Below are 12,776 nucleotides of genomic sequence, written 5' to 3' on the forward strand. Positions count from 1 at the left end.
AAGAAGTTGTGGTACATATATACAAGGGAATATTACTCTGCCATAAAAGGAAAGAAATTGGGTCATTTGTAGAGACATGGATGAATCTAGAGACTGTCATACAGAGTGAAGTAAGTCAGAAAGAGAAAAACAAATATCATATATTAACGCATATATGTGGAACCTAGTAAAATGGTACATAACAACTGGTTTGCAGAGCAGAAATTGAGACACAGATGTAGAGAACAAACATATGGACACCAAGGGGGGAAAGCAGTGGGTGGGGTGGTGGTGCTGTGATGAATTGGGAGATTGGGATTGACATGTATTCACTGATGTGTATGAAACGGTTGACTAAGAAGAACCTGATGTATAAAAAAATAAATAAAATAAAATTTAAAAATTTAAAAAAGAATGGGTAGAAGACTTGAATAGACATTGTCCAAAGAAGACATACATATGGCCAACAGGCACATGAAAAGATGTTCAACATTGTTAATTTTCAGAGAAATGCAGATCAAAACAACAATGAGATATCACCTCACACCTCTCATAATGGCTATCATCAAAAAGTCTACAATTAACAAATGTTGGAGAGGATGTGGAGCAAAAGAAACCCTTCTACACAGTTGGGAATATCAATTGGTGTAGCCACTATGGAGAACAGTATGGAGATTCCTCAAAAAATTAAAAATACATCTATCATATGCAATTCCACTCCTGGGTATGCATCCAGAAAAACAACAACAACACTAATTCAAAAAGATACATGCACTCCAATGTTCACAGCAACAGTATTTAAAACAGTCAAATATGGAAGCAACCCATGTCCATCAATAGACAAATAGATAAAGAAGATGTGGTGTGTATATATATATATATATATATATATATATACACACACACACACACACATACACACAATGGAATATTACTCAGCCATAAAAAATGTAATTCTGCCTTTTGCAGCAACTTGGATGGTCCTAGAGAATATTATGCTTAGTGAAATAAGTCAGACAGAAAGATACTGTATGATATCACTTATATATAGAATCTAATATATAATACAGGGAATTCCCTGGTGGTACGGTGGGTGGTTAGTACTCAGCGCTTTCACTGCAAGTTCAATCGCTGGTCGGGGAACTAAGATCTTGCATGCTGCATGGCACAGCCAAAAATAATAATAATAATACTATCAAATGTATATGCAAAACAGAAACAGATTCACAGATATAGAAAACAAACTACTGGCTACCAAAGGGGAGTAGATAAATTAGGGGTAGGGGATTAAGAGAAAAAAACTACTATGTATAAAATAGATAAGCAACAAGGATATATTGTATAGCACAGGGAATTATAGCTATTATCTTGTAGTAACTTCTAATGGAGTATAGTATGTAAAAATGCTGAATCACTATGCTGTACACCTGAAACTAATATTGTAAGTCAACTATACTTCAATTAAAAAATAAAAGGTCAAGGATATTGTGGACTGTTTACTGTCATTGCCAAGCAATATCTGGACCTTGAAGATGGCTTTCGAGATAGTAGTGCTACTTAGCCAGTAAACAAACAAGACTCCATTCTCTATCAGGATTATACTTGAGTTGTGGGAGTTCTGAATTATGAGAGATGTTCAGGAATGCATGCCTTACACAAAATATGACTATGCTTTATTTTTGGAATATGAGAGAAGGTGAATTTCAAGGAAAGGCTGGGTGAGATAAAAGATAATTTTTTGAGGATGGGAGTGACATGGGTAGAGCTATTTCTGTGATATTTAACTAGCTCCTTAATGAAGGGTAGATTAAAGAAGGAATAAGACAGGATTTAAAGAGGTCAAAATGGAAGCATAAGGAAAAATCTTGGTAAGACATTTATGAAACAATTGGATAAATTTGAATATTAACTGCATATTGGATGATATTAAAGAATTATTGGTAATTTTTAAAGTACTCAATCCATAATATCATTATCAAATGATATTATGGTTATGATTTTTAAAATTTTAGATGAAAGATAATATGGGCCTAAACTCAGAGAATGATGAGGGGCAAGAAGAGGCAGTGTTCTCTTGTTCTGATTTTCTTTAAAATACCCTCAGAGCATGCTGAGCATGAATAAAGACACCAAGAAGTATCCATATTTTACTCACAGAATTTAGCCAGACAGACATCTGCTTTCTCCCTCTGCTACAGTATGATATTTTTGGTTTCTTGATTTACAAGACCTCATCCTAACTCACACCTTGTTTGTGGTCCACAGATTGCTTCAATCTGCCCCTCTAAGACATGTCTTCTGTGATCTGTCCCACTGTTTGACATACTTCTAATGTAATCCATCCCTCATGGGTGGATTCACTCCATCCAGGTAAGGTGAGCAGTAGAATTCTGTTGGTGGGGAGGGGGAGGATGTGGAGAAGTTATCAAGAATGGCTGTGCTGAACTTAAAAATTCCTTGTCCTTTGAATCCCTCATATCAACTTTTTTTTTTTTTTTTTGGTCTCTGTATTCATTTTTTTTTTTTAACATCTTTGTTGGAGTATAATTGTTTTACAATAGTGTGTTAGTTTTTCCTTTACAACAAACTGAATCAGTTATACATATACATATGTTCCCATATCTCTTCCCTCTTGCATCACCCTCTCTCCCACCCTCCCTATCCCACCCCTCTAGGTGGTCACAAAGCACAGAGGTGATCTCCCTGTGCTATGCAGCAGCTTCCCACTAGCTATCTAATTTACATTTGATAGTGTATATATGTCTCTGCCACTCTCTCACTTCGTCACAGCCCACCCTTCCCCCTCCCCATATCCTCAAGTCCATGCTCGAGTAAGTCTGTGTTTTATTCCCGTCCTACCACTAATCTCTTCATGACATTTTTTTCCCTTCCTCATATCAACTTAAGCTCTCATTTTTCCCATATTTCCTACTTGTCCCTTCACCTAAATAGCTCCCTTCCCAGATTAAAGAGGCAGACTCTCAGGAATATCTGGGATAACAGAGATTATCCTGATAACACTGAGAAATAGAGTTACAACAGAAAGCAGAAGAAGAGGTTAGGTTTGGAATTCCCTGGTGGTCCAGTGTTTAGGACTCGGGGCTTTCACTGCCATGGCCTGGCTTCAATCCCAGGTCAGGGAACTAAGATCCAGCAAGCAGTGGGGCATGGCCAAAAAATCAAAACAAAACAAAAAACAAAAACAAAAGAAGAGGTTAGGTATAATATCATTTTTCTAGAAGTATATAGACTGTGGGTGCAGATATAGAAATAAACAGTCTGCCAGTACACATTAAGGAAAGATCTAGTTAAGTTTTCAGGGACTTTCTGGACTCTATGCTTTAGTCCCAGAAATCTAAGGAAGCTGAAGTTCTGAATGTTAAATATAAAATGGAGATTACTTTGACAACCTTACTGTATTTTGCTAAATAGAGGTCATCTCCTAGACCTTGAGTGTTGCCCAGAATAATGTCATGAGTTCAAGGCCTTGTGATTAGCTAGTACTCATTCCACAGTTATTCATTATACTGACAAATCTATTATTCAGGAAAATCCAAAATCGAAACTGACTGATGAAAGTATAGAACTTGAAGAACATATAGGCTATTCTTATTGCTTTGACGAGATAAGATGTTGCAGGGTCCTGCTTCAGCACACCATCATGAGTTGTCCTTCTGTAGACCAAGTCTGCCCTGTGGTCTAACAATTCTTAACAAAAACCCTGTCCACAATAGGGCTTCAGTCATTACTCTTCTTCTGCCATCATCACAAGACTTTTTTAAAATTTTTTTTAACATCTTTATTGGAGTATAACTGTTTTACAATGGTGTGTTAATTTCTGCTTTATAACAAAGTGGATCAGTTATACATATACATATACATATGTTCCCATATCTCTTCCCTCTTGCATCTCCCTCCCTCCCACCCTCCCTATCCCACTCCTCTAGGTGGTCACAAACCACCGAGCTGATCTCCCTGTACTATGCAGCTGCTTCCTACTAGCTATCTATTTTACGTTTGGTAGTGTACATATGTCCATGCCACTCTCTCACTTTTTCACAGCTTACCCTTCCCCCTCCCTATATCCTCAAGTCCATTCTCTAGTAGGTCTGCATCTTTATTCCCATCTTACCCCTAGGTTCTTCATGACCTTTTTTTTCTTACATTCCATATATATGTGTTAGCATATGGTATTTGTTTTTCTCTTTCTGACTTACTTCACTCTGTATGACAGACTCTAGGTCCATAAGACTTTAAAAGAAATGTTGGAAGACCAGTTGTTTTAATGGTAACTTCCTCTAAGCATATCATCACATATTTCCTTCTGTCCATATCACTTTCAAGTGTACCTGTTATGCGTAAGTGAATCCAGCCTGTAGCAAGGATTCTCTGGCTTGTGAATACTGTATTCTGCATGTATGCTCCCTCAAGAGAACAGACTGTGCTTGAAAGCAGCTCTCAGCGTTTACCTTACCGTTTCTTTCTTTGTGACATGAAAACATAATAGGATAAGCATTCCATATCTACATATTACTATAGTGAATTATTTTTGTGTGCACTGAGATTTCTCTTTTAATACAGTCAAAGTAATTTTAATAAGAATTTCAATATACTGTCTGAATTCTTTCATATTTTGAATATAGCTATCCTTATGGTTAAGTAAAAAACACAGACTATCTGGTTTACCTTCTCCTCGTACATAGCATACTATACTTGAAGGTTCTGAAAAAGATATAACGTAAGGAGTGAGTGTGTTTTCAGCCCTAGACTTTCAGAGATTTTTAAGAATTCTCACTAAGATGACTCAAGATGGCTCCCCATTCCACTTTTCACTTAATACAATTACCACAGCTTTGAAAGCTCATCTGATGATTGATCTAAAGCTGTGTCATCAGATTTTTCTCTTTAAATCAACTCTTTTAATTTTCAATATTGTGTGATGACTTCAGGTTTTAAGTGTTCTATAGTCAGTCAGTACAGAACTCTCTCTCTCTTCAAAGAAAGAGAATACTTTACCCATTTGCTATTTTAAAACTTCAGACTGCAGCTTTCAAAGATTTCTGAGTATATGAAGAAGCTTAGGTATGAAAAAAATACAGATACTTGGGGGTAATTTGGAGAGAAGTTTTAATTTTCACAGTCCTTCCCCTCAAATGTCCAGAATTCCAGAATTCTAATCAGAGTTTAAGCCAATTTGAGTTGACAAAAAAGAGTTATTTATTGATATGTCACCACAGAGGATGGATAAAGGCGCCTACTGCCTTCAATTCTAGAAAGAAACCCTGAGAAAAAGTGGTTAATTTCACAAATACCTAAGCTCTTAGAGCATTTGGTGAAGATAGGTAGAAAGGCCTTGGAAGGTGGAGGGTCAGGGAAATCAATTGCTTAAAACAGCTCTGATTTTGAGCTTGAAAGTGGGAAGGTAAGGCTAGAAAGAAAATGAAAGAACAAAATACTCCAGACAGCACAGCAGGTGGAAAGGAGAGGAAGGAGTATTGTGATGGTAATAAGATAAAGCTCAGGGGGCTTCCCTGGTGGCACAGTGGTTAAGAATCCGCCTGGCAAGGCAGGGGACATGGGTTTGAGCCCTGGTCTGGGAAGATTCCACATGCCGCGGAGCAACTAAGCCCGTGTGCCACAACTACTAAGCTTGTGCTGTAGAGCCCACAAGCCACAACTACTGAGCCCACGTGCCACAACTACTGAAGCCCATGCGCCTAGAGCCCGTGCTCCACAACAAGAGAAGCCACTGCAATGAGAAGCCCACGCACAGCAACGAAGAACCAAAGCAGCCAAATATTTTTTTTTAAAAAAAGATAAAGTTCAGGCTCCTCCCAAACAGAAAGAGGAAAGCTGCTTTTGTACACAGGTCTCTTCCAGCTTTGCTCTGGGTTTAGACTAATCATTTTCATGCCCAGGTACACATGTATGCACATATACACGTATATGTGCACATTCATTGTTTAAATAAAAAGTCACTTTAACCCTCTGAATCTCCAGTCCTTCTCCAATAAGGACATCCAGTGTTTGGGTATTAGAGAAAGGAGAGGTGGATGGAGTTGGATATTATTAGAAAGTTAGATGTCATCTAAACCTAGAGGGATTTCAAATTTTACTTCCCACCATCACAATAGCATCAGGAAATGAAACACTATAAGACAAAAGAACTCATCAATTTGCACAAATTAATGAAGTAGGCAATCCTAAGGGAATGGGAAAAAGTATCAAGCATAGTATCAGCTACATCCAGGCAAAATGAGATCAGAAATGCATATATGTATGCATATACATATGTATGCATGTATGTATATGTGTATTAGGTATTTGATAATAAGATGAAACATTTTTTCTTTCTCAGAGCATCTAAGATTGCTTTTGGTTGGTGCACAGATAAATTATTTTATTTAAATAGTTATATATTTATTTATTACATATTAGAAAAAGTATATACATAACACATTGTAGTGGGCTGAATGGTATTCCCCCAAAAGATATGTTCATGTCATAATCCCCAGATTAGGGGATTCTCCTGGGTTATTTGGGTTGGTCCTAAATTCAATAACAAATATCCTTATGAAATACACACACAGGAGACACACATAGAAACTCAGAGAAAAAATCAATATGAAGAAGCATGCAGACATTGGAGTGCTGAGGCCACAAGTCAAAGAACACCTGCATCCACCAGTAGGTGGAAAAGACAAGGAACAGATTCTTCCCCAGAGCCTTGGGATGGTTTGAGGCACTCACAACACCTTGATTTTGAACCTGTGGCCTCTAGAACTGTAAATTTCTGTTGTTTTAAGCGACCCAATTTGCAGTAATTTATTGTGGCAGCCCTAGGAAACTAATACCCCACATCAAACCCCGAATTCTCCAGACTGCTTAGGACAAAACTAATACAGGTATTTATTTATTTTAACTGATCTAATTTTTTAAGTAAGTAAATAATATTGATGATAAGGATATGGCAGAAATTGTGAAGGTCGTACACAAGTAATTGAAGTTTGGGAGACAAAGAATATCACTGTGTAAATGAGATATTTACATGAAGCTGTTGACAATTAGAAAACAAATAATAAGCAGAGCCATATGAGTGACTGATACAGATAATTTATCATTCCAGGAGTTCAGGGCACTAGAGATTAGTGAGAGTTGGGGTTATCAATGAAAGTTTTTTATGGAAGAGATGAAATTTGAATTTGGGTCCTACGGAAAGTGTGGGATCTGGTAAATTAAACAGGCTGACTGAAACACATTCCAGAAAGAAAGAATGGTATGGGAAAAGGTGTCACTGAGAACCATTGAGAAATGAATGACCCAATTAGATAATATTATAGCAACATTGTTAATTTTCCTGGGTGTATTAGTGTTGATGTAATTATGTAGGAGAATGTCATTATTTGTAAGTGATGCATGATGAATTATTTAGGCTTGAAGTTTCTTGATGTAAGTTACTTTCAAAGGTAATAAGTGAGAGAGAGAGAGAGAGGGAGAGAATCACAGAGAGAAAAGCAGAGAAAGAGAGAGAATATATGCAACTGTGTGAGAATATGTGCCAAAATGTTAACAATATTAAGTTGGAAGGGGGAAGATATGTATGATACAATATGAACCTTAGATCTGTTCATACACTTTGTCCAAGAAATCCTACTTCTGGGAAATAATCAGAAACCATAAATAAAGGGCAGGTGACAAGCAAGTACTCATTCATTATATGGTATGGTGATGTAGGAATTCAAAGAAGTGAGAGCAGGATGTGTGTACTGAGCTAGACACCCCATCCACCAATCCTACCTCATGACATAAACAAATCATGTAATGAACCAAACTAGGAGGCTTCTGCCCACTAAGATGTTGCCAGCATTGTACTGTTATAAAACACAAGCTCTGGGCCTGGGACATGGTTAGTGTTTTGTGGCCATGTACCACAAGTACCCTAGCTTTACTAAAAACAAGCTATCTTGGAAATGGCAAGAAACAAACAAACAAACAAATGCTTAGATCATCTACTATTCAGAATTTTCTATACATTGCACCAATTTCAAAGTGACCTCAAATTTTGGAACCTTACTCTACTTAACAAATGGAAAAACTTTTTTCAAATTGTATTTAGGTGTACTGAGATTTCAAAATAAGATAGCTATGCATGTTTGACAACATTTCACTGAATATTTTTATTACAAGTTTAATGGATTTTTATCTAACACTTATACTCAGCTTCCTCTTAGTATTTACTACAACAAAGCACCAGCAACCAGCAGACTTTTTGCAATAATTAGCAACTTTTGATGTGCTAATAGTTCCTAAATGGCAACAGCTACAAGTAAGGTAAATAAGACATTACACTGGATTTAATGTCATTAAAACAGTATAAGGGCATCTCATCCATATGCACATGTAACAAACAAATTCAATTGTACACCAAAGGCAAAGCATTTAATGATTAAAAACATTTTTTTTCTAAAATATGACTCCTAAATGTCAGCCAGATACTTTATCTGGTGACTTAAGTAAAGAAACAGATCAGTACTGGATACACAAAACTGTATGCTCAATTTTACAGGCAATTTATGGGATTTTTCTAGGATAATTTTGACTGTATTTGGTTTTCACTTATGCAATGACATTAGAACTCAACCCTGAGCAAGATGGGACTTCCACATCTAACACAGAGTGCTTAGCTGTAAAAACCAGGTAATCTGTTTTGAATCCTTGTTCTGGGAATGCCCAAGGTCACAACTTTCTTATCTGTAAAATGGGAACATTAAGAATACATATCTGTGATGGTTAATTTTATGTGTCAACTTGGCTGGGCCAGGTGCCCAGATATTTGGTCAAACATTATTCTGAATGTTTCTGTGAAGAAGTTTTCTTGGGTGAGATTAACGTTTAAATCATTGAATTTTGAATAAAGCAGATTACCCTCCATAATGTGGGCTGGCCTCATCCAATCACTTGAAGGCTTCAATAAACAAACACTGATCTCCAAGGAAGAACAAATTCTTCCAGCAGTCTGCCTTTGGACTAGAACTGTAAATCTTTTATGGCTCTCCAGCTCGGCAGCCTACCCCATCAGATTTTGGATACACTAGGATTCCATAGTCATGTGAGCCAATTTCTTAAAATCTTTCTCTCTCTGGGGTGTGGAGAAAAGGGAACCCTCCTACATTGTTGGTGGGAGTGTAAACTGATGCAGTCACTATGGAAAACAGTATGGAGGTTCCTCAAAAAAACTAAAAATAGAGTTGTCATATGATCCTGCAATCCCACTCCTGGGCATATATCTGGGACATAGAGAACAGACTTGTGGTTGCTAAGGGGTAGGGGGTAGGGGAGGAATGGATTGGGAGTTTGGAATTAGCAGATGGAAACTATTATATATAGAAGGAATAAACAACAAAGACTGTATATAGCACAGGGAACTATATTCAGTATCCTGTGATAAACCATAATGGAAAAGAATATGAAAAAGAATGTATGAATTTTTATGAATTTTTAAAATTCATAAAAATTCTTTATAGATAGGTAGATAGGTAGATAGATATAGATATATTTGGATAGATCTATAGATATAGATATATTTTATTTTATATGTAAAGATATATATTTATATATAATATATATATTAATTATATATTTATAGACAGATATATAGATAGAGTAGACAGATATAGGTAGATACATATTTTATGTATATCTATAGATAGAGAGAAATTGAGAAGTACACATTCTGGTGGTTCTGTTTATCTGGAGATCCCTGACTAACACACTATCCAACAGTTATTGTGAGGATTAAATAAGACATTGCATTTAGTCTTCAGAGTGCCCAAAATATGGACTACTGATAGATAAATGACTGCTCTTGTCTACGAAGTGTCTAATCTTGTCCCTATAGCCTTGATCCCAAAGGCTATGCTTATTTTATGCCAGATTTACTCCCTATTTGAACCAGAAACCCAGGCATTCAGGTACCTCCTGGAAACCTCCCATCATTCACCCCTTCTCAGCTCCCAACATGTTGTTAGAAAGAAAAATGAGCTTCAGCTCTATGACAATTGCCAGATGCTCAACACTATTATGGCTCAATATTAGTATCTCATTTTCTTGATAACTGACCTGTTTGAATATATGCATTGAGCCACCTTCTGAATTAAGTTGGATCTCCAAGTTGTTTATGAGTTGATCCATATCTGGAAAAGAATCAAGGGAAAGACAATTTAAAAATAAAATCTAACCCACTATATGCATACAGTATGCCAATTACCCCTGGTTACTCCTGTTAGTATTCTATGAACATTATTTTTCAGGACTTACTAGATACTCAGAAGTCAGTATTTGGACAACACTCTAATTTACATATTCTACTCACCAAGATCGTTCTGACTGGTCCCCAACAATATTAGCTGCCTCCTCCCCTCACATCCTGTATGCACGTGAATCTGTTTCTTCCAACATCTCAAACTAGTACTACCTTCAAAGGAATATCATCATAGCTACATAGTTTCCAGAATCCTCCCCTTCCTGGCCTAGTTCTCATTCTAAAGAGTTCCATGCTCCTGTGTGGATATTTACCCTAATGAACTTACATATCAGGGTCGAATCTGTCAAAAGAAGCATTTTATCTTCCTACTTCTCTTAAACATACAAGCCAAGTGGGGTTAATATAAGCAATTTTTAATTTCCTTTTTAGACACTTTTTCCTCTTTTTTATTCTGTTTTTATTTTCTGTTTTTCAGTTTTCTTTAATTGAAGTATAGTTCATTTACAATGTCATGTTAGTTACAGGTGTACTGCACAGTGATTCAGTTCTCTCTCTCTCTCTCTCTCTCCATATATATATATATTATATATATATACATAATATATATAATATATATATATTCAACTAAAAAATACTCACAACCTAAAAGTTGATAGTTATGTTTTATTTGGCAGGAAATTTTAAGACTTCAAGCCCAGGAGGCAGCATCTCAAGTAACCCTGAGAGAACTGCTCTGAGGAGTTGAGGGGGGAGCTAGGATATATAGGAGTTTTGCAACAAAGGGCAGGTAGTTGGAACATCCAAAGATTACTGTTAATTAAAGAAAACCAGAAATCCCAAGTTAAGGAAATGATTGTGATGGCGTAGAGCAGTTGAATGAATCCACCAAGTGTTTACTTTTTCCTCTTACGAAAGTAAACACTTGGTGGCTTCATTCAACTGCCCTACACCATCACAATCATTTCCACCATTAGTACCTACCAGCACCTCTTCAACCAGATTTCCTTTGATTTATCTACATTCTAATCTCATCAGAGATGAAAACATAGGGTAAGAAAGATTAATTCATAGCTTGCTTTTGACTTAATTGGTCAGATTTCAGATCACACTAAGTGTCTCCAAGTCAATTACAATTAGTTTCCTCACTTATGACTTGGTTGCATTTCAAAAAACAGTCCATAAATCAGTTAATTGTTTTGGATGTCAACTACATTTACCCATAGAAATGTTCATTTTACAGGTCACTTCACAATATCCTTTTTAAGACCGAATGCATCAGGGTGATGGTGGCCTTATAAAATGAGTTTGGGAGTGTTCCTCCCTCTGCTGTATTTTGGAGGAGTTTGAGAAGGATAGATGTTAGCTCTTCTCTAAATGTTTGATAGAATTCGCCTGTGAAGCCATCTGGTCCTGGGCTTTTGTTTGTTGGAAGATTTTGAATCACAGTTTCAATTTCAGTGCTTGTGATTGGTCTGTTCATATTTTCTATTTCTTCCTGGTTCAGTCTCCGCAGCTTGTGCATTTCTAAGAATTTGTAACATATGTATGTGTATAGCTGATTCACTTTGTTGTAAAGCAGAAACTAACACACCATTGTAAAGCAATTATACTCCAATAAAGATGTTAAAAAATATCTCTCTATACTTAAATTACTATGTTCTATATATGCATGTTCTTAAAAGAAATATAGTTACATTTTATCAAATGTCATTTGAAATCTACTAGGAGGTAAAAATAGCAGTTTTATCCTTTAGTCTATGACTATGAACTTATAATAAATTTCTCAATATCGAACCACATGTACATTTCTAGAATAAACATGATTTTCTTGTATTATTCTATTTTGTTGATTTCTACATTCCTGTATTTAGTATTTCAGTGAATTTTTGTGATTTTCTTTTTTGTGCTACTTTTTTTAGTGTTTTTAATTTTTTTGTTTTTTTTAGTTAAATGCTTTTCATTAAGTAAATCAGAAAAAAAAAAGATCTAATGCAGTTAAAACACAGCAAATGAACAACCTGCAAGAGTACAAATTATAATACAGTCACAGAAAAAAGTAAAAGATAAACCTATAAATAATTCCTTTATTTATTAACTGTCAGGAATTGAGGAAACCAGTTCTAATTAGATAATTAGATAGGCAATAACACACAATGAATCTTCTATTGAGATTATGAGGAAAATTTCTGAGCCACTATCAAAGAATTTGGAGAATTCTGACACTGTAAAATATCTCCAATTTTATCTCAAAACACAATTTCTTTTCTTCGATCTAAGTATATGAGTAGAACTGCTCACATATACATTCATCATTCACTAAATATTTATGCAAATTACTATGTGTTAGAGGTTATACTAGGCACATTGTTATCAGTTTTAGATCTGGGTCAACCAGACATGGAGAGTCAGCAAGTATGGCAGAGAGCGCTGACCTGGGAGTTAGATGCCCAGGAATTATATCCTATAATCTTTGTCAAGGCATTTTTTTTTCTAAGCCTCAACTTAAAAGTAAAGGTTTAAAATTGTTCTCTGC

General features: G+C 35.9%; 1 protein-coding gene across 4 annotated transcripts in view; it reads right to left on the minus strand.

Moving 5' to 3' along the window:
• Positions 1 to 12,776, minus strand: part of KLF8 (KLF transcription factor 8) — a 358,727-nt gene that overhangs the window by 42,198 nt on the left and 303,753 nt on the right. For all 4 annotated transcript variants that reach the window (XM_067023452.1, XM_067023451.1, XM_067023453.1 and 1 more), the window contains one exon: positions 10,099 to 10,172. In XM_067023452.1, the coding sequence (XP_066879553.1) occupies positions 10,099 to 10,170 (72 nt within the window). In that variant the 5' untranslated portion in view covers positions 10,171 to 10,172. The remainder of the gene's footprint in view (positions 1 to 10,098; positions 10,173 to 12,776) is intronic.

The sequence above is a fragment of the Kogia breviceps genome, chromosome X (assembly GCF_026419965.1).
Source record: "Kogia breviceps isolate mKogBre1 chromosome X, mKogBre1 haplotype 1, whole genome shotgun sequence".
NCBI classification, from domain to species: domain Eukaryota; kingdom Metazoa; phylum Chordata; class Mammalia; order Artiodactyla; family Physeteridae; genus Kogia; species Kogia breviceps.